This window comes from Hyaena hyaena, unplaced genomic scaffold, assembly GCF_003009895.1.
Source record: "Hyaena hyaena isolate Hyena2069 unplaced genomic scaffold, ASM300989v1 scaffold_104, whole genome shotgun sequence".
In the NCBI taxonomy this organism is placed as follows: Eukaryota; Metazoa; Chordata; class Mammalia; order Carnivora; family Hyaenidae; genus Hyaena; species Hyaena hyaena.
In genome coordinates this window covers 1516102-1536892 of record NW_024080736.1, presented here as the reverse complement: position 1 = coordinate 1536892, position 20791 = coordinate 1516102, and the positions used below count along the sequence as shown (strand labels likewise).

At 43.7% G+C, this 20791-nt stretch overlaps 2 protein-coding genes across 2 annotated transcripts in view; one reads left to right on the top strand and one right to left on the bottom strand.

The window, feature by feature from the left end:
• The window catches only part of PITPNC1 (phosphatidylinositol transfer protein cytoplasmic 1), a 263091-nt gene extending 256516 nt beyond the window's left edge, over positions 1-6575 (bottom strand). Inside the window, exons 1-2 of the mRNA XM_039235924.1 lie at positions 6353-6575; positions 3277-3340 (exon numbers count right to left, since the gene is read on the bottom strand). Of these exons, the coding sequence (XP_039091855.1) occupies positions 3277-3315 (39 nt within the window). The 5' untranslated portion in view covers positions 3316-3340; positions 6353-6575. The remainder of the gene's footprint in view (positions 1-3276; positions 3341-6352) is intronic.
• A 176-nt stretch (positions 6576-6751) lies between these two features.
• The window catches only part of PSMD12 (proteasome 26S subunit, non-ATPase 12), a 30663-nt gene continuing 16623 nt past the window's right edge, over positions 6752-20791 (top strand). The window contains exons 1-3 of the mRNA XM_039235922.1: positions 6752-6956; positions 16123-16182; positions 16270-16398. Coding sequence (XP_039091853.1) covers positions 6849-6956; positions 16123-16182; positions 16270-16398 — 297 coding nt within the window. The 5' untranslated portion in view covers positions 6752-6848. The remainder of the gene's footprint in view (positions 6957-16122; positions 16183-16269; positions 16399-20791) is intronic.

Below are 20791 nucleotides of genomic sequence, written 5' to 3'. Positions count from 1 at the left end.
AGTACAAAAAGTCCCAAGCCAATTCTTATGTGTAGACCCATTTATCAGGCCTCTTTTAAATACAGAGACTGCCTCTGATGTGTAATTGCTTATAGCAGTGCATTAAATGCTCATAAAATAAAAATTCATTGATGATGATGTGGTATAAATTGCTTCACATAGGGGGAAAAAAAACCAGGAAGTTCTGTGCCTAAAGGTATAGTTTCATCTCTTTTTAAAAAAATAAATTAGTGGGGCACCTAGGTGGCTCAGTCAGTTGGGCGTCTGACTTCGGCTCAGGTCATGATCTCATGATTAGTGGGTTCGAGCCCCGCATTGGGCTCTGTGCTGACAGCTGAGAGCCTGGAGCCTGCTTCAGAATCTGTGTTTCCCTCTCTCTCTGACCCTCCCCTGCTCATGCTGTCTCTCTCTCTCTCAGAAATAAATAAAACATTTAAAAAAGTTTTAAAAAAAATAATAAATAAATGAATAAATTAGTGAGGCGCCTGGGTGACTTAGTCAGTTAAGCATCAGACTTCAGCTCAGGTCACAATCTCATGTTTCTTGGGTTTGAGCCCCACATCGGGCTCCGTGCTGACAGCTCAGAGCCTGGAGCTGCTTCAGATTCTGTCTCCCTCTCTCTCTGCCCCATCCCTTCTGATACTCTACCTCTCTCTCAAAAAAAAAAAATAAACATTTTTTAAAAGTTTTAAAAATAAACTTATTGCAGGGGCGCCTGGGTGGCTCAGTCGGTTGGATGTCCAACTTCGGCTCAGGTCATGATCTCACGGTTCATGGGTTCAGGCCCCGCACTGGGCTTTGCGCTGGCAGCTCAGAGCCTGGAGCCTGCTTCAGATTCTGTGTCTCCCTCTCTCTCTGACCCTCCCCAGCTCGTGCTGTCTCTCTCTCTCTCTCTCTCTCAGAAATAAATAAAACATTTAAAAATTTTTTTAAATAAATAAACTTATTGCATTTCCCATTTTTATAGAAATTGGCAAAACACTGGAATAATTTGAGATAACTTATGAGACTATATGTAACCTATACTCACTGGGGAGAAGTGTTGGTGATGAAAGAAGACACTGGCCTTGATCCTAAGTGTCCTTTAAAGTGAGGTGCCTATGCAGCCATGACTGCCTGTAGCTATTTAATACCAAAGCATATGGGGCCTAATATGGTCACATGATGCCAACACAGATCTGGAAATAGTATTTCTTTTCACTTTTTAAAAGATTTTCCTTTTAATTGGGTAGTAATGCCTACACCCAACATAGGGCTCAAACTCACACCCCTGAGAAGATCAAGAGTCACACGCTCTCCCGGCTGACCCAGCCAGGCGCCCCTGGGCTTACTATTTCTCAGCTATGTGGTGCCATAGGAATGGCATATAATTTGACTTTTTGTGGAACGCTTTTTTTAGTGTTTAGTTATTTATTTGGGGGGTAGGGAGGGGCAGAGATAGAGAGGGGGGAGAGAGAATCCCAAGCAGGCCTCACGCTGTCAGAGCAGAGCCAGACGTGGGGCTAGAACTCACTCACCATGAGATCATGACCCAAGGCTAAAGTCAAGAGTTGGACACTTACCTGACTCAGCCACCCAGGTGCCCCTAATTTTATTTTAGGGAGAAAGAGAGAGAGTGCAAACGGTAGGAGAGGGACAGAGGGAGAGAGAGAGAGAGAAAGAATCTCAAGCAGGCTCCGTGCTCAGCGCAGAGTCCAACGTGGGGCTCAGTCCCACAACTCAGACATCATGACCTGAGCCAAACTGGAGAGTTGGACACTCAACCGACTGAGCCACCCAGGCGCCCCTCTAGAACATCTCTGTAATGCAAACCTTGTGGCTTAAGTTACAGGACTCCCGACTTCAAACCTCTAGCCCAAATAATTGCCCCTAACTTGACCGTTGTATATGCCTTCACCTTTTCAACATTGTCACTGTCACTGGGTACCCCCCAGAGCCCTCACACTTAACATGTTCCAAACTGTGCACTCCTGTCCTTTTCTGTCTGGCTTGGTTGTCCCCAATCTGTCCTTCTGTGGTAGGTAAATGGCAACTCTATCTTTCCAGACACTCAGGCCAAAAATCCTGCTGACGTATTTGACCTCTCTACCCTCAAGACCAGCAACCTTGGCTCCATCTTCAGATTATATCCAGGTCTAGCTGCTTCTTACCACTTCAATGGCTTCCACCCTAGTCCAAGCCACCGTCATTTTCCTCCTGAATCACTGAGTAACTTCCCAGGCAGCCTCCCAGCTTCTCCCCAACCCAGTCAGCACACAGCAGAGCAAGTCTTTACTATGTAAGTCAGCTCATACCCCTCCTTCACCCAAACCCCCATTGGCTCCCCATCTTACTTAGGTTAAAAACCAAGTGCTAGGGCATCTGAGTGGCTCAGTTGGTTAAGCATCCGACTTCAGTTCAGGTCACAATCTCGCGGTTCATGAGTTCCAGCCCTGTGTCAGGCACCATGCTGACAGCTCAGAGCCTGGAGCCTGCTTCGGATTCTGTGTCTCCCTTTCTCTGTCTGCCCTTCCCCCACTCATTTTCTCTCTCTCTCTCTCAAAATAAATGAACATTAAAAAAAAAAGTTCCTTATAATGGTTAAGTTGCCCCAAACTTCATCTCCCGCAACTCTTGCCCTCCCTTATTCTGGTCTTCAGACAGGGTGGCCTGATTGCTTTCACAGGGCTCTTGCTCCTACCTCTGTCTGGAATCTTCTCCCCACCCCCCTACCATCTGCAAGACTCCCTTACTGGGGCATCTGGCTGGCTCAGTTGGTGGAGCATACAACTTCTGATCTCGGGGTCGTGAGTTCCAGCCCCACGTTGGAAGTAGGGAATCACATAGAAAAAATTTTTAAATAAAATAAAGGGGCTCCTGGGTGGCTTAGTCGGTTAAGCGTCCGACTTTCACTTAGGTCATGATCTCGCAGTTCGTGGGTTCGAGCCCCGTGTTGGGCTCTGTGCTGACTGCTGGCTCAGAGCCTGGAGCCTGTTTCAGTCTGTGACTCCCTCTCTCTCTGACCCTCCCCTGCTCACGCTGTCTCTCTCTCTCTTTCCTAGAAATAAATAAAAACATTTTAAAAAAATAAATAAATAAAATAAAATAGGCTCCCTTGCTTCATTCAGGTCTCGGCTCACGAACGAGGCCTTCCTTGACCACCTCCCATTCACTATCACCCCTGATAGTGAATAATAAGCTGAATGTGCCAGAGATGCCAACTATGGAAGAAAAAGAACCTAGTACTTTATATATAGACACGTTATCTTCAATAATTAGCATCATAATATACATTACCCCTGTTTCTCCAATCAGTTTTTCTCTGTTGTCGGACATGGACCTCTGTGCTCCGGAGCAGTACCTAGAAGACAGAGTCGGGTATACACAAGGAAGACAGCTTATTATTTTGCCAGGCAAAGGAGGTCACAGCAGGCTAATGTCTCCAATGCTGCAAGCCTGCCCAGGGGAAAGGGCTGGGGGCTTTTATAGGAAAACACAGAATCTGGGCGGTTTGGATAGCAGTCTGGTCACCCCACTGCCAGCCTGGTTCCTCAAGGTGATCTCATGATCTCACGCTGGCCGCGTGTCTGAGTCTCATTACTAAGTATACATCGAGGTCGCCGGGATGTCAATATCTGTACTGAGCTCCTGGAACAAAGGATTCTACAGAAAAACAAGGGTAAGGGAAGGGGAGGGGGAGGCTTCAAGTATGAGGAAGAGAAAAACTTGTTCAGTTTAAAGTCCAACCCAAAATAAAAAAATAGTAATAAAGTCAAGCCTTGCTGGAGGACTGGCATGTCGATCTTTTTTTTTTTTTTTGCATTTTTTTTTTAAAGTAATCTCTATTGCTCAAGTGGGGCTCAAACTCACCACTCTGATCCTTTGTTTGTTTTTTTTAAAATCTCTAGGCCCAATGTGGAGCTTGAACTCAGAACCCCAATACCAAGAGTCGTGTGTTCTACCGACTGAGCCAGCCAGGAGTCCTAACTAGTGTCTCCATCTCTCTCTCTCTCTCTCTTTTTTGTAATGTTTATTTATTTATTTCTGAGACAGAGAAAGAGAGAGGCAAAGACAGAGGGAGACAGAGAATTCCAGGGGCTTGAAAGCAAGCACCATGAGATCATGACCTGAGCAGAAATTGAGTTGGATGCCTAACAGGCAGAGCCACCCAGGCGCTCCTAGAGTGTCCATGTCAATTTCCATCTATTTTATGTTTCTATAGAGGTTTCATCTCTATCTTTTAGATTCCTTTGCTAATTTTTCTCTTCTGAAACTAAATTCTTTTTTACAAGGTCAGATTCACACAAATAAAGGATTTATAAAGAGTCTGTATATAACAGCACTCTTACCTATGTTCTCTGTTGCTCAGTCTTTCACCGAGTTTCTTCTTTATTTACTTCACTTTTTGTTTCTTTTGAAAGTTTTTCCTTAGATTTCAAAGTGCTTTCACTTTTCGGTATCTCCAAGCTTAGCAAGGAAGGGCTTCAGTTTGGTGTGGAGTTTTCTCCACCTATTTACCTCTTTCTTAGACCCTCTCTCCCTCTTTTTTTTTTTTCTCCCTCTTATTTTTTGAGTCCTGGAAACCATAAATCTGTTTGCTTCACCACAACTTTGTTACTTTTTGTCTTTCACATTCTTCACACAAAATGTAGACCTCCAAATACTTTGTCTACTCTAGCCAAATAACTGCACACTGAATACAGAGCCAGAAAACATCTTAGCCTAGTGCATCTCAACAATACTGTCTCCTAGGGTGCGTTTTAGAAATTTGTGTGGGTGTTTTGGGTTGTCATAATCATTGGGGGGAAGGGGGGGTCAGCATGTAATTGGGATGCCAGATATCTACATGCAACAAACCTGCACGGTAAAATATTGTCCCACAATCCACTGGGCTTTTCTTTCTTTCTTTAAAAAAAATTTTTTTTCTTAATGTTTGAGGGAGAGAGACAAAGCATGAGTGAGAGAGGGGCAGAGAGAGGGAGACACAGAATCAGAAGCAGGCCCCAGGCTCTGAGCTGTCAGCACAGAGCCAGACATGGAGTTCAGCCCATGAACTGCGGGATCATGACCTGAGCCAAAGTCAGCCACTTAACCAACAGAGCCACCCAGGCGTCCCTCCACCTGACTTTTCAGTGTCCTGCCAGACACCCACTTACGTGTCTAAGGCCTGGACTCAAACTTCATTTTAAGTATGCTAAGCTATTTTTTTGAAGTTTTAGTATGCACTAAAATTTCTAAGAACTCTTCTATGTAAAAAAACAATGGAAGATTGTACTTTCATAGAGTCAGAGCTTTACCAGTAAGTTGTACAATCGTTTTTGGAAAAATCACGTCACCCACGGAAAATCCTTATGATCCTTGGGGAACCAATGAAACATTACCTACTGAGGTTGCAACTTTTGATTTCATACTTGGTATGTATGTGTACAAGCACATGACTGCTTCTTTTTTACTTTCTATAGTAGATGTATTTTAGCCTTTATATCTTGAAGTTTATTTACGTATTTACTTAAGCAATCTCTACACCCGAGGTTGAGCTGGAACTCAGGACCCAGAGATCAAGATTGCCAGCTTCTCCGGACTGAGCCCGCCAGGCACCCCTAGCCTTTATATTTTGAAGAATTATTATTTTGCTATTTCGCGATGTTCCTCCATTACATTGCAGCTAGGGTGTGTTGTTGTTGTTAATTATGTGTGCAGATGGGTTATATTATCCACGATTTTAATTACAGAACAGTAAAAACAAACAAAAACAACAAAACGAGGTCTATTCAGCGTATAGAAAGAGATGTTGGTGCCGATTTAATTCACTAACAGGTAGACCATTCCAAGATTTCTCATTTGCTTTGGAGGCTACTGTTTTCACTTTGACCACACCACACACCACCTCATTTTCTTTCTTTTTTTTTTTAATATTTTTATTTATTTCTAGGAGAGAGAGAGAGAGAGAGAGAGAGAGAGAGACAGCATGAGCAGGAGAGGGTCAGAGAGAGAGGGAGTCACAGACTCTGAAATAGGCTCCAGGCTCTGAGCTGGCAGTCAGCACAGAGCCCGACGCGGGGCTCGAACCCACGAACCCGAGATCATGACCTAAGCGAAAGTCGGACGCTTAACCGACTAAGCCACCCAGGTGCCCCACACAACCTCATTTTCACTTTCAAGCATCCTAAGCTTTTTAATAGGGACCCAACTTGTGCGGTCCTTAAAAATGGACATAACCCCGCCTACATAATCTCGTTTGATGCTCACAAGGGTCCTACAGAAAAAGCCAACAAAATGTCTTTGTAAAGATTCTTCTTACCTACTTAGTGGATTATAGTACACACGAAAACAAACAAAAAGTACTTGTTATATGACTGAGCCGCTGTCATACCTTCTCTTTGATCTTTGAGAGATCCCACAGATTAAACCACCAAAATTCTCAACCAGATGAGACTTTTTTCTTTAGGGTTTATCTCAGCCTGCTCATGCAGAGATGAGAAAACGGAGATCCAGGAAAAGTTAAGCGACTTGCCCACGGTTCTGAGAAATCATGTTTGCACAGCAGGGAGACGTAAGAGTGTATGGGATGATTCTTCTATTACACTAGTTTTCCTCATCCCAAGAGCGGGGGATGAAAGCCGCTTATCAAGGCAAAACCGGACGTGAGCTGCAGGCTCGAGGGCGAGCCCCGCCCCCAGCCCCCCCAGCCCCGCCCCCCCAGGGCTGTCCGAGGCAGTGCCTGACTGGCGGCCAGCGCAGGGGGCCTCATGGGGTCCTTCGCTCGGGCTGCCGGCGCGCTGCCTGAGAGGGTGCGCAGGCAGCTTCCGGTGTGGGTGACGAGTGGTGGCCGAGGCAGGGGGACATCAAGGGACGTTCAGGCCGGGACCATGGCGGACGGCGGGTCAGAGCGGGCTGATGGGCGCATCGTCAAGATGGAGGTGGACTACAGCGCCACGGTGGATCAGCGACTGCCGGAGTGCGAGAAGCTGGCCAAGGTGAGGGGAGGCCGGCTGGCTGTTCGCGGGCGCCAAGGGCTGAGTCACGGCGCGGAGCTTGCTTAGGCCTCAGGGAGCCTGCCGGGTGGAGGGCGCGTCCCCCACTGCCTGCCCAGCCCGCGTTGGGCCTGCATGAGCAGGAGGTCTCGGGTGTGCCCCGCAGCCGGACTACGCTAGTGCATACGGCTTCCCAGACCCTCCCCAGGACAGATGGCCACTTCCCGGAGGCGCTGGGGCCCCAGAGCACTCTTTGCCTTTTCTTGGTACTGTTGCACGTTTACTTTAGCAGTTTCCCGGGGGGTTACGGCCGCTTTAGCATTCAGGCCAGATCAGAGAGTTGAGTTCTCTCCCTCTTGTATCAACGTGCGTCCTTAAGTTGTTTATGGATCTTGGGATGTTCCTGGCGTTTAGCCAGGAGAAGTAGTAGGAAGGTGAAAGGACGAAGGTGATTAGCGTGGGACCCCTACCCTTAAGGAGTTCGTATCCGTAACGAATTGGAAGAGTCAGGCTTGGTGGTGTGTGTTACACAGGGCAAGGTGCTTATTGGATCGCGGAGAAGGAAGATGTTCTTTCCTACTGGAGGGATGAGGGAAGGTTTGACGGAGACGTTGACGTTTGTTTTGGGCCTTGAGGAAGACAGCCGGGATGAGGAACCGCAGCAGTAAAGACAAACAGGCACAGCAGGGCAGAATAGCCTAATGAGGGGAGGGCACGAACAGTGGTTTATTCCCCTGGAAAGAAGTTGGACTTGATCGGAACATTTTCCACACCCCCTGCTGTGTGTCACGTAACTGTATGCATCATTTTACATATAAAGAAACCAGGTCTCAGGAGTTACATGTGGAACACATAATAGAGCCAGGGATTCAAACCCGGATTTGTCTGAGGAGGGTTTGGATGGTTGTTGAATCAGCTCCCATCCCGTCATGGGCTCTCCTAAGGATTACACTTGCACCTCATTAAATTCCCTAATCCATCTAGCCACAAATATTTATTGCTCTTCACCTGGGATGCTTGTGCTAATAGGGTTGGTTTTGTCCCTTAAGGCACCTACTGCAGGGGTACATTTAAGTGTAATTAATTCAGGGACAGGAGGCATGTCAAGTGATATTTCACGGTAATATTTCTTAAAAAGAAACCTTTTCACTGCTTCCCTTTTTTTCTGATAAAGGATTTAATGGGGCTTTAAAAAGACAGGGATAGGGAACGATGATGAAGTTAATACACCTGCATGTCTTCGCTTCAGTACACTTGATGGAGGGGAGCCATAAATTTGTCTCTGAACTTTCTAGCAGCTGTGTAGAGAAACATCCTTACTACCCTACAGTGCCAGGCAGATAAGGACAGCTGGCATTTGTCACGTGTTTTCTGCAGTGCCAGGCACCCTGCTCCGTGCTTACATACATTAGCACATTCGGGCCTCACCTTAGCCCCCTGTGATAGGTATTCTTGTTTTACAGACAAGAGAGCAGCGTAAGAGAAGTTGAGTCACGTGCCCCAAGGGCATACAGCTAGTAGAGTGGTGGGGCTACCCTGCCTAGTGAGCCCAGCGCAATGAAAACTTGCGTTGCTCAGCACCTGTCCAGGGAAGGTGGGTAGTAACTCCTCACCTCCGGTGAATCTTTGCCAGTTGGGGATGACAGCCAGGCCTTGTCAACTCTTATAATTTGAGGGAGAAACCAGGAGTATGGATTTGTTCCATATGAAGCGCCTCAATATTTAGAATCCAGACCCAAATCTGTTTTAAAACACTATTTGAGCCAGTGCCACATAGATCACACAAAACATATCTACAGGTCAGAGTCAGCCCTGAACCACCACTTTGGAATTAATAGATTGCTAGTTTCCATCAGGAAGAACCATTTGCTTGAAAGAAGTACAGCTCTCCTAGAGCTGAGACCTGGGAGGAAAAAAGTCTTTCTGTTACCAAGTTCTGCTGATACTGACTACTGTCAGTAGTCCGTGCTAGACATGGGGGAGTATACAGATTATTAGACAAAGCTCTTGCCCTCAGGTAGCTTATAGGCCAGTGAGAAAAAATATTTCACAGCTACAGTTGTAGTAATCACGTGTCTGGCGTTTATTGAGAACATTATGGTTGTATGTTCAGGACAGTTGAAAAGTCTTTTTTTTTTTTTTTTAATGTTTATTTCTGAGAGAGAGAGAGAGCGTGCGAGCCAGGGAGGTTCAGAGGGAGAGGGAGACACAGACTCTGAAACAGGCTCCAGACTCTGAGCTAGCTGCCAGCACAGAGCCCGATGCGAGGCTCGAACCCACGAACCATGAGATTATGACCTGAGCCGAAGTCAGATGCTCAACCGACTGAGCCACCCAGGCGCCCCATGACAGTTGAAAAGTCTTGCACACTCAGATGCCTTTTTAGGTATTGGTGTGAAGTGGGTAGCAGAAATGTTTAAAACAGGGAATATTGGGGCCTGTTAAACTATGTAAAATAAAAACAGTTTGGATTTTTTTTAAGTTTATTTATTTTTGAGAGAGAGAGAGCACACACGTGCGCAAGCTGGGGAAGGACAGAGAGAGAGAGAGAGAATGAGAATCCCAAGCAAGCTCTGCCAGGGGTTCAGTTCCACAAACCATGAGATCATGACCGGAGCCAAAGTCAAGAGTCAGACTCTAAACCCACTAAGCCACCCAGGTGTTCCTGGATTTTTTTTGTCTTAAAGCCAGTGTGCCAGTGGAACAAAACAAGGTACAGGTGTGGATTGTTTTGTGCGGGAAGAAGGTAGAGGGCTGGGGACGGGGAGGTGTAAGCGTTTCTGGTTTTGTTTTTTAATGCAAACCCACAATTTTCAACTTTTGGATTAGATGATTGTCTAGTTCATTGTTTTGTTGGGTTTTTTTAGTTAATTTTTTTAAGGTTTATGTTTCGTTTTGCCTTTTATTGGTCATTTTGTATTTTCTTTTTTAATTTATTTTTGTGAGAGGGAGGGGCAGACTCAGAGGAGACACAGCTCTGAGCTGTCAGCACAGCCCGAAGTGGGGCTCGATCTCAGGAACTGTGAGATCATGACCTGAGCCGAAGTAGGATGCTCAACCCACTGAGCCACCCAGGCGCCCCGGTCATTTTTATATTTTCTCTAACCATTCAGCCAAACATAAGAAAATACCTCTTCAATGCATTGTATTTCTACACTGGAATGTATGGAACACGTTAGCATACATTCTTTTGGGTTTTTTTTTTGTTTGTTTTTTCACTTTAGCTCATCAATAAGACTGAAGAAAGTTTTGTTGTATTTACTTGTGAGAAAACTAAGGCTCAGGCAGCTAAGTGGTTTATCCAAGGTCTACAGCCAAGTCAGTCCAGCTCAGGGCTCCTGGCAACAGGTCATGTTCGGTTTGCTGCATCCCACGACCTCTTTGAAAGACTTGCTTCCATGCTTATTGTCCTTATGGCATTTTACATTTATTTTTAATTTTTTTAATATTTACTTTAAGAGAGCAAGAGTATGAGTTCTTGCACTAATGAGTGGGGTAAGGGAGGATAGAGAGAGAGAGAGAGGCAGAGAGAATCCCAAGCAACTTCCCCATTATCAATGCAGAACTGCCTTAGGACTCGATTCCCCAAACCTCAAGGTCATGACCTGAGCTGAAACCAAGAATCAGATGCTCAACTGACTGAGCCACCTGGGTGCCCCAAGAGAATTTTTATTTTTTATTTATTTTAAAAAATTGTTTAAACTTTATTTATTTTTGAGAGAGAGACACAGAATCTGAAGCAGGCCTCAGGCTCTGAGCTGTCAGCATAAAGCTCAATGCGGGACTTGAGATCATGACCCAAGCTGAAGTTGGATGTTTAACCAACTAAGCCACCCACGCACCCCTAGACAAGTTTTATTTTTAATGTGAACGTTTGAAGATAAAAAAAATTATATGTATGGAAACCTAATAAGCATATGCCCAGTGAAAAAAGCACAGATCGCAGACACCTTCAGAAGGCACTGTGAAGTCTAGACCTGGGTGGTAAAATTGACAAATCTCGGCCATTTGAATCTCCTATAGTTGTGACCTAGTATGATTCTGTTTCTGTGTCCTAACATTCAACATGTAACACCAGTTACTAGTATTTATTAGAATGTGCTTTCTAGATAATGTAATGATGCTTTCTATATAAAATGATAGTAATGTGCATAGTTTATTCTAGGCATGTCTTCGTAAGTATTGCCTTAATCCTTACCAACCCTATGGGGCTGGAATTATTTTATTATGCTCATTTCACTTATGAGAAAATTAAGGGGCAGAGAGCGTAAGGGTCTTGCCCAAGGCAGCACAGTGGTGGGCCTGCGATTTAGACCCACGCAGTCTGGCTACAGAGCCTGTGTTTTTAACCATTATGTTCTCCTGTACTGCCTCTGTGATTGGTATTTGAGGTTGATTGAAATAATAAAAGTAATATTAGTTCTTGATAACGGTTCGTGCTTCACCTTGTATTAGCCAAGGAGTTAAAAATTAATCTGAAGAGGGCCTTTTCTGAATTGTAACTGTAGTATTTAGCAGTTCCTACTACACAGAGAATCACCACCCCTCTTTTTCATTATACTATATTTGGTACCTGGTTGTTGGGGGATTATTTACCTTTTTAAATTGAATGTATCCTTTGGTTCTCCTTCATGTCTTTTTTTTTTATAAAATTTTTTTTTTAATGTTTGTTTATTTTCGAGAAACAGAGTACAAGCAGGGGAAGGGCAGAGAGAGAAAGGGAGACACAGAATCTAAAGCAGCTCCAGGCTCCGAGCTGTCAGCACAGAGCCCCATGTGGGGCTCAAACCACGAACTGCAAGATCATGACCTGAGCCAAAGTCGGTCACTTAACCAACTTAGCCACCCAGGTGCCCCTCTTCATGTCTTTTCATTTCATTTGGTTACCTGCAGCCTCTTCTCCAGGAGGAGGTGAAATGTAAAACAGTTTATTATTAGCAGCTCAGACAAAAAGACCCTTTTAAGAAACAGGTCATGTAAAAGTATTGGATTGACATAAAATTTCAGCTACTTGTGGTTAACTTTTTATTGGCCTTTTTCTCGTGTAGGTTGTTTAACAAGTCATTGAAAGCTTGGATCCATTTAGGAGGTAAAAGGTACAAACATACAGAACTTAGAGATACCCAACATGCATTGATGTTGAATCAGACTCCTTATTAACTTGCCTCATTTACAAAGATAATTTTAATGAGGAAAATGAGTCACAAACTGTCTCGTTCCTCTGAGTTGAAAGACAGCATATGGCAGGATGGGATTTCAAGAACTGTGTGAACAGGTAGGAGAGGAGGAAGGTGGTTAGCCATAGCATTGACCATGGAAGATGTGGAGGAAAAAGTGGGATAATTAGAGAATTGGGAGTTGTGTTTAATGAAGTTTATGGTAGCATCCCCCAGACAGCACTGAAGTGCCGGCTGTATGACTTACCACGTCCTACTTACCTTGACAGTAAGAATCAGGAATGGTTGGGTACCTGGGTGGCTCAGTTGTTTGAGTGTCTGACTTCAGCTTAGATCATAATCTCGAGGTTCATGAGTTAGTTTGTTGCTGTCGGCACCGAGCCCACTTTGGATGCTCTGTCCTCCTCTCCCCCCACCTTTCCCCGCTTGTGCTCACTCACTCTCTTGCTCTCTCTCTCTCAAAAATAAGCAGTAAAAAAAAAAAAGGAATCAGGAATTGTGAGCCATTAAGCTATCATCTCATAGCTGTGGTCAGTGTCAAGCCATTCAGTGCATATTATGTACACGTTGGTGTGAGAGAAACAGTCGAACAAGGTCCAGCCCTGAAGGAACTTACAGACCACTTAGGGGGCAAGCCATGCACGTTAACGACTGGGGTACAGGGCATAAACAGAGGTACCATAGTATCTACAGAAGCAACATCATGTTGCTTGGCCAAGTACAGAGCATTGAGCCGCAGTGGTGAATGGTATAGACACAGTCCCTCCTCTTGCAGAATTTACATTTTAGTGAGATCAGAAAGACTGGAAACTAGAAAAGAGTTTGGGATCATTACAAAGTCAGTGGGCTTGTGAGTTCAGGAAGGAAGTGCTGAATGACTACTGACTTCAGAGAATTTAAGAATCCCTTCCTGAGAGAGGCGCCTGGGTGGCTCAGTCGGCTAAGCGTCCAACTTCGGCTCAGGTCATGATCTCGCGGTTTGTGAGGTCAAGTCCCGCGTCAGGATCTGTCCTGGCAGCTCAGAGCCAGGAGCCTGCTTCAGATTCTGCGTCTCCCTCTCTCTCGGCCTCTCCCTCGCTTGCACGCAGTTTCTCTCAAAAATAAACATTAAAGATTTTTTTAAAAAATAAAAAAGAATGCCTTCCCAAGAAGGTGACCTCGAATGTGTGGTTGATACCTGCAGACGATGGTTCTAAAGCAATATGTGATTTCCTCACATGAAAAATGCAGTTCTTTTCCTTTTTTTTTTTTTTACTTTAAAAACATTTTTTTTTCTTTTGTGAGAGAGAGAGATGGAGACACAGAATCCTTAGCAGGCTCCCAGCTGTCAGCAAAGAGCACAACATGGGGCTCAAACCCCTGGAAGAGAGATACAGCGTGAGCAGGGGAGGGTCAGAGAGAGAGGGAGATACAGAGTGTGAAGCAGGCTCCAGGCTCTGGGCTGGCTGTCAGCACAGAGCCCGATGCGGGGCTTGAACCCACAAACCGTGAGATCATGACTTGAGCCAAAGTCGGACGCTTAACCGACTGAGCCACCCAGGCACCCCAGTGGCTGACTCTTGATTTGAGCTCAAGTCATGATCTCACAGTTGTATGGGGTCAAGTCCCACATTGGGCTCCATGCTGACAGTGTGGAGCCTGCTTGAGATCCTCTCTCTCCCTCTGCCCTCCTGCGCTCTTGTGCGCACTCTCTCAACATAAATAGCTTTCTCTCTCTAAATAAACTTTAAAAAGCCCATACATCTGAATTAAAATACCATAAACTATGGGGTGCCTCGGTGGCTCAGCCGGTTGAATGTCTGACTTTGGCTCAGGTCATGATCTCCTGGTTCATGGATTCGAGCCTGACATTGGGCTCTGTGCTGACAGCTCAGAGCTGGAGCCTGCTTTGGATTCTGTGTTTTCCCTCTCTGCATCTTCCCTGCTCTCATTCTATGTCTCTCAAAAAACTCTAAAATGAAGTGATTGGATTAATCTGTAGCAGTCTTTAAGTTCTGAGATTCTTTGATCTTTTATGACTTACCAGCTTTTAACTGTGGAGAATTTATGGATTTGTTCTTTGTTCTTTACCTCTGATAGACATTTAGTTAGCATTTATTGTACACATGAATCTGTAGAGTTTTCAGAACTGATGCTCCCCCGTTGCGTGGGAAACATTGTTACAATGCTAGTAATCATGTTTCAGATTTAATTTTAGCAACCATATATATTTCAGAAGTAAAGAAAATTCAGACAATGACTATGCAGTACATAATCTGTACTCCATAGAAAATTCATAGTTTAAATGTTACTTTGGAAAATATGGAGAGAATATTTTGAAAAATCCAAACATTATTTGTGTCCTGAATTCAAAAACTGTTTAATTTCTTTCATCAGTAAAAAAAGTAGTACTCGTGTACTGTCCATGAATGTCATTAAAATTTTTTAAAAACGTTCTGGGGCTCCTGGCTGGCTCAGTCGGTGGAGCATGTGGCTCTTGATCTCAGGGTTGTGAGTTTGAGCCTCATGTTGGGTGTAGAGATTATCTAAAAATAAGATCTTTAAAAAAGTTCTGGGGCACCTGGGCAGCTCAATCCGTTACGCATCCAACTCAAGTCAGTTTGGACCACCCCCCCGCCGTGAAGGGCCCCACACTGACTGCACGGAGCCTGCTTGGGATTCTCCCTCTCTGTCCCTGCCCTGCTCTCTTGTGCAGGCTCTCTCTCAAAATAAATAAACTTTAAAAAGTTTATAGTTAGAAAAACCATTTCAAAATGAAATCCTTCTCATCACTTTCAATTCATTCATTGTTATTAATGTCAGTATCTTAAGAATTTTTTTTTTTTTTTGCTGTGGGCTGGTTTTGTTTTTATTAAAATGTGTGGTTTCTAATAGAATGGCTTATTTTAGTCTTGGTGTATTATCATTTAGGTTTATGTCATTTGAATTTTGTTACTCCCATTTCCTAACGTGCGCCCCAGGGGGAATATTTTGTTTTTGTATATGAGACGGAGATCATTGTCAGTTGACACAAAGGGGTATATTCCATTTAGATCAGTATCTGCTTAAAAACATGATGTTTCGTATAACATGTATGGGTATTCTCAGGTGGTCTTTATTTCCTTTAAGCACAATTATAATTTATTTTAAAGGACATTGAAAAATTTAGGGCGCCTGGCAGGCTCCATCGGCAGAGCCTGCAATGCAACTCTAGATCTCGGGGTCCTGGGTTCAAGCCCCACTCTGGCCATACAGCTTACTTTAAAAAAAAAAAAAAAAAGTCATTGGAAAATTAAACCAAGGTTTCTTTTTACAACCAGATATCCTTTTTTATTTTTCCTCAAAACTTCGCGTTTTAAGTTTGTTTATTTATTTTGAGAGCGAGACAGGGACAGAGAGAAGGAAGGGCATGGAGAGGGAGAGAGAATCCAAAACAGGCTCTGTGCTAGGAGTGCAAAGCCCAGTGCAGAGTTTGAACTCAGGAAACTGAAATCATGAGACCTGAGCTGAGATCAAGCTTAACTGACTGACCCACCCAGGTGCCCCTCAGAACTTCGTGGTTTAAAATATTTGTTACGGTGACTTCAGAAAGAAATCGTTCATTTTTCCCATTTTTATTTTTCAAGACACGTGCAACTGCCAATTAAGAGTCTCCATTCAGAAAAAGATAATCTGGTATCGCCACACTGAGGTGATAATTAGAATCCAAAACAAAGACCTGAGGTTTTTCTCAGGTGTTAAATTACTGTTCTATATTCGGTTTCTCTTAGGCGTTTTGAAATGTTAAAAATAGGCCCTGGGCTCTAAGTTGGAAACAGCTGACTTGAGTCTGCAGGGAAAGCAGGCGCCACGATGAAAAGGGAAAAACCAAAACAGTAGTAGTAAAGGGGATGGGCCTTTTCCTCTAAAATTGATTTTTTTCTTTTTGTGTTAGAAACGTCTCATTTTAGACTGTTGCTTGGTTTTGTGTTGATGGTAGTGTTTTCATTGTTCGTTTCTATCTCTTGTTTTAGGAAGGAAGACTTCAAGAAGTCATCGAAACCCTTCTCTCTTTGGAGAAACAGACCCGCACTGTGAGTAGATGATAGTGAAAACCTCAGTTAGCATTGATTTTATTTAACAACGTTCCATTAACTTTCAACATATTGTCATTCTTACAGGCTTCTGACATGGTGTCTACATCCCGCATCTTAGTTGCAGTAGTGAAGATGTGCTATGAGGCTAAAGAATGGGATTTACTTAATGAAAATATTATGCTTTTGTCAAAAAGACGGAGCCAATTAAAGCAAGTGAGTTCGTGACTGCTCATAAAACAAATACATTTGCATTTAAATAAGGACATTTAGAAAACCTTTCTGTGAATCTGTTTTAAATTACTGTTAAATCAGCATTGCAGCATTCCAGACAGTTTTTAAAAATTATGTCCATATTTTCATGTCAGCTGCTTTTATGGTTTTTTTCCTTCTAGTTTTCATATATTTGCATAATTTTACAAAACTGTGCTGAGACTGTTGGTACAGCTTTGTTCAGTTTCCGAGTTGCACCATATCTTCATGTTGATTATCTTAAGTGGTTGTGTTATAATCCATCAAGCTGATAATCTGTCATTTACTTAATCATGTCTTTTGGGGCACCTTGGGGGCTCAGTCAAGCCTCCAACTTTGTCTCCGGTCATGATCTCATGATCCGTGGGTTTGAGCCGTGTTGGGCTCTGTGCTGACGCCTCAGAGCCTGGAGTTGCTTCAGATTCTGTGTCTGTCTGTCTCTCTCTTTCTCTCTCTCTCTGCCCCTCCCTTACTCACACTTCGCCTCTGTCTCTCAAAAATAAATAAACATTAAAAAATTTTTTTTAATTATGTCTTTCATTAAACATTCAATATTTCACTTCTTTGAGGCAGTTTTTGGACATTTTGACTAATTTTGTTTAAAGATTATTTATGTTCTCTTTTAATCTTTGGGGGAGCTAGATTTTCTTTAACTGTTTCCCTGGTTCTTTTGCTTGCAGTTTTTTTCTTTTAAGTAAACTCTATGCCCAACATGGGGCTTGAACCCATGACCCTGACATCAAGAGCCCCACATTCTGCTGACTGAGCTGGCCAGCACTACTTCCACTTGAGATATTTAAATGATCCTCTACAAGTAGATTCTTTTGTCACTTTTGTATCATCTTTCAAGTACTGTTCCCTGAGTAGCTTCTGGGTTTTTATTTCTTGCTTTCAAATAAAGGTATTGACATTGTAAAACGGGGTAGTAGTAGAACCAAAAAACAAAAATAGGGTGTTCTTGTTCAAATCCCTTGTTTTAGTAGTTTCCTGCTAGAGTGAACTTAGTGATAGAGTGGGTTCAGTCATTTTTTGCAAAAACAATTTGTTTTTCTTCTTTTTTTAGAGAAGTTTACATATAATTTGTTGTCCAGAATTAACATAGAGGGATACCTGGCTGGCTCAGTCAGTAGAGCTTGTGACTTTTGGCCTCAGGTCGTGAGTTCGAGGCCCATATTGGGTATAGAGAGAACCTAAAAAAAGAATTAACTTAGATTTGAGGCAGTCTAGTGTATGTGAATGTGCGGTTCCTTTAACTATGCCTTTTGTTGCTCAGTTCTGTGCTTTCAGAGACCATCATAGAGTTGGTAGAGAGACTGGCATAGAGGTACCATTGTCTTCCCCTGGTTTTCTGAGATTTGCTTGCCGTGGGACACTTTGGAAAGGGCTACTTATTCAGACATCTTGAGGCAACCTGGCTTAAACAGAAATGTGTGTTTTGTATAGTACTAGTGCCATTCAAAGCACGTGTCCTAAAATAAAGATTTGATAGAGTCCTAACATCACAGAGCTAGTGCAAGGGGCTGTTAACGCTGTTCCTTTTCTGACTGAGAAACTGACGTTTATATGTAAGACTCTTGAAATGTGAAGAAATGTGCCAGCTCACCTATAGCTCCGTACAGAATATAATCCCAAGTAGTAGTAGTAGATTTTTAACAAGTGCCCTAGAGGGGCTTTTTTTTTTTTTTTTTTTTTTAATTACACACTCCCAGCAATACATAGTAAGCGACACAGAATGGTCAGCGGTGCTAGGAGACCTGATTGGAGGAAGAGGGGTTCTGATTATATTTGTCAGGGGGGCTTCCTGGAGAAAGAGGAGTATGAACCTGTGTGGCCAGGGGCACCGCCCTTTTCGCTGTGACACATTATATCTTAGCTCTGGAAGGTCTTTTTCCTTTTCGCATAATTACTTTTTACCTAAAGCTTTTCTCTTTGCTTTACCAGACTTAGAAAGTAATGATTTTCTTAAAATAACCTTTTCTGGATTGCTTAAAATTGATGGTTTCTAATTCACTGTCTGTCACTTGAGCCCAGGGGGTCAGCCTCACTCCTACCAGGACTTACCTAATGACTTCTGTTCTTCTCAGGGAGCAGCAGGAAGTTCACTTATCATTAGAATGTTGATAGAATTTATTGTTTGTTTTTCTTTTACCCCATCTGATTTCTGTTAATGTAGTTTTTGCCCGGCTTTTAGAATTACTCATTTGTATGCCTTTGTAGAAATCATTATTGTAATTAGTGTCAGACGGATCATGTTTTGAGATACAGAGTGTCCCAGAGCCTTGCACTTACTGAAAGACTTGTGTTTGACAATAAAACCTTTATTTTCTGGAACTCCCGTGTCTCTGAATGGCCATTTTTTCAGCTAGTTAGAAGTTTGACCTGAGCTACATGAATATTGTTTTTCAAGGAAATCTTTGCAAGATAAACAATGGCATTTTTTTTTTCAGCTTGATTGAGACACATTTGACAGCAGGATACTTTTCTGCTATCTTAAATAAAATATACTTAATATAATTTAATATTTTCTTGATGGCAAAGAGTCCTAATTCTCATTCTCAATGATATCAATAACTGATAACGCTTTTCAGAGCCTGTGTTAGAGGTTGCAAACCACCGCCACGAACCAACTCCCACCTGCCCGCTTTGTAGATAAAGGTGTTGGAACACAGCCACACCGATGGGTTGTATATCATCTGGCAGCTTTGGCGTGACAAAGGCAGTTGAATAGTTGCCACAGAAACCCTGTGGCCCACAAAGTTTAAACTACTATGTAAATATTTACCAAAATGTACAGGGCAGTTTTGCTGACCCCTGGCCTACAATGTTAGAGCTACAGGAAATGTATCCAACCCACCTACATTATCTGAGGAACCGGCGCAGGGGATGCTGTGACTTTCAATGTCCTGTTTCATTGCGGGGGAGGGGTGGCTTCTCCTCGCTACCCAGCCCAGGCGCTAACCATTCTGCCTCCGCTCCTGGTTCTTCCTCAGTGACAGTGGCTGCTAGCCATGGCTTCATTGCTGTTCATAGCCACTGGTGCTCTCTGCTTTTCTCTGGTCTTTCCCCCCGCCTTTCGTCTGCCACAGCTGCTTCTGTGCTTTTTTGTTTGGCTCCAGAAAAACTAGCTAGGAAGCCTTCTAATAGACACGGTCAAATATCTCTTTTGTGTAATCAGTTCACTCTTTGTGCTGGGGAGGAGTAAAGTCTTTGCATCTGAGGGTTTCCTGAGACCTTTAAGTTATTTCTGGGTGTTCAGTACTTCTTAGCTGTCAGAGACATTTTGATTTTTTTTTTAAGCAACCTCTATATCAAACATGGGGGTAGATCTCAACGACATTTGAGATTAAGAGTTGCATGCTCTAGGGGCACCTGGGTGGCTCAGTCGGTTAAGCGTCCAACTTCGGCTCAGGTCATGATCTCACAGTTTATGGGGTCAAGCCCCGAGTCGGGCTCTGTGCGGAAAGCTCAGAGCCTGGAGCCTGCTTCGGATTCTGTGTCTCCCTCTCTCTCTGCCCCTCCCCTGCTCACACTCTGTCTCTCAAAATAAATAAAACATTAAGAAAAAAAAAAAGTTGCATGCTGTACCAGTTTAACCAGCCAGACACTCCCTTTTATTTTTTTAAGATTTTATTTATTTATCTATTTTAACAATGTAAAGTATATCCATTTTTTTTTTATATTTTTTATTTATTTCTAGAAGAGAGAGAGACAGCGTGAGCAGGGGAGGGTCAGAGAGAGAGGGAGACACAGACTTTGAAATAGGCTCCAGGCTCGGAGCTGGCAGTCAGCACAGAGCCCGACGCGGGGCTCGAACCCACGAACCGCGAGATCATGACCTAAGCGAAAGTCGGATGCTTAACCGACTAAGCCACCCAGGCGCACCAGTATATCCATTTTTTTTAAGGTTTATTACGTGTTTTGAGAGAACTACAGGGAACAAATGGGGGAGGGGTGGAAGGGGAGAGAGGAGATCCCAAGCAGGCTCTCCACAGGCAGAGCCCAGTGTGGGGTTCGAACTCCTGAACCATGAGCTAGATCATGACCTGAGCTGAAGTTGGACACAATCAACTGAGCCACCCAGGTGCCCCTAAGATTTTATTTTGTAAGTAATCTCTACACCCAACATGGGCCTCAAACCTACAACCCTGAGATCAAGATTTGCAGGGTCCACTGACTCAGCTAGACAGGCACCCCTTATTTTTTTTTTTTTTTTTTTTATTTCTAGGAGAGAGCGAGAGACAGCGTGAGCAGGGGAGGGTCAGAGAGAGAGGGAGTCACAGACTGAAACAGGCTCCAGGCTCTGAGCTGGCAGTCAGCACAGAGCCCGACGCGGGGCTCGAACCCACCACCCGTGAGA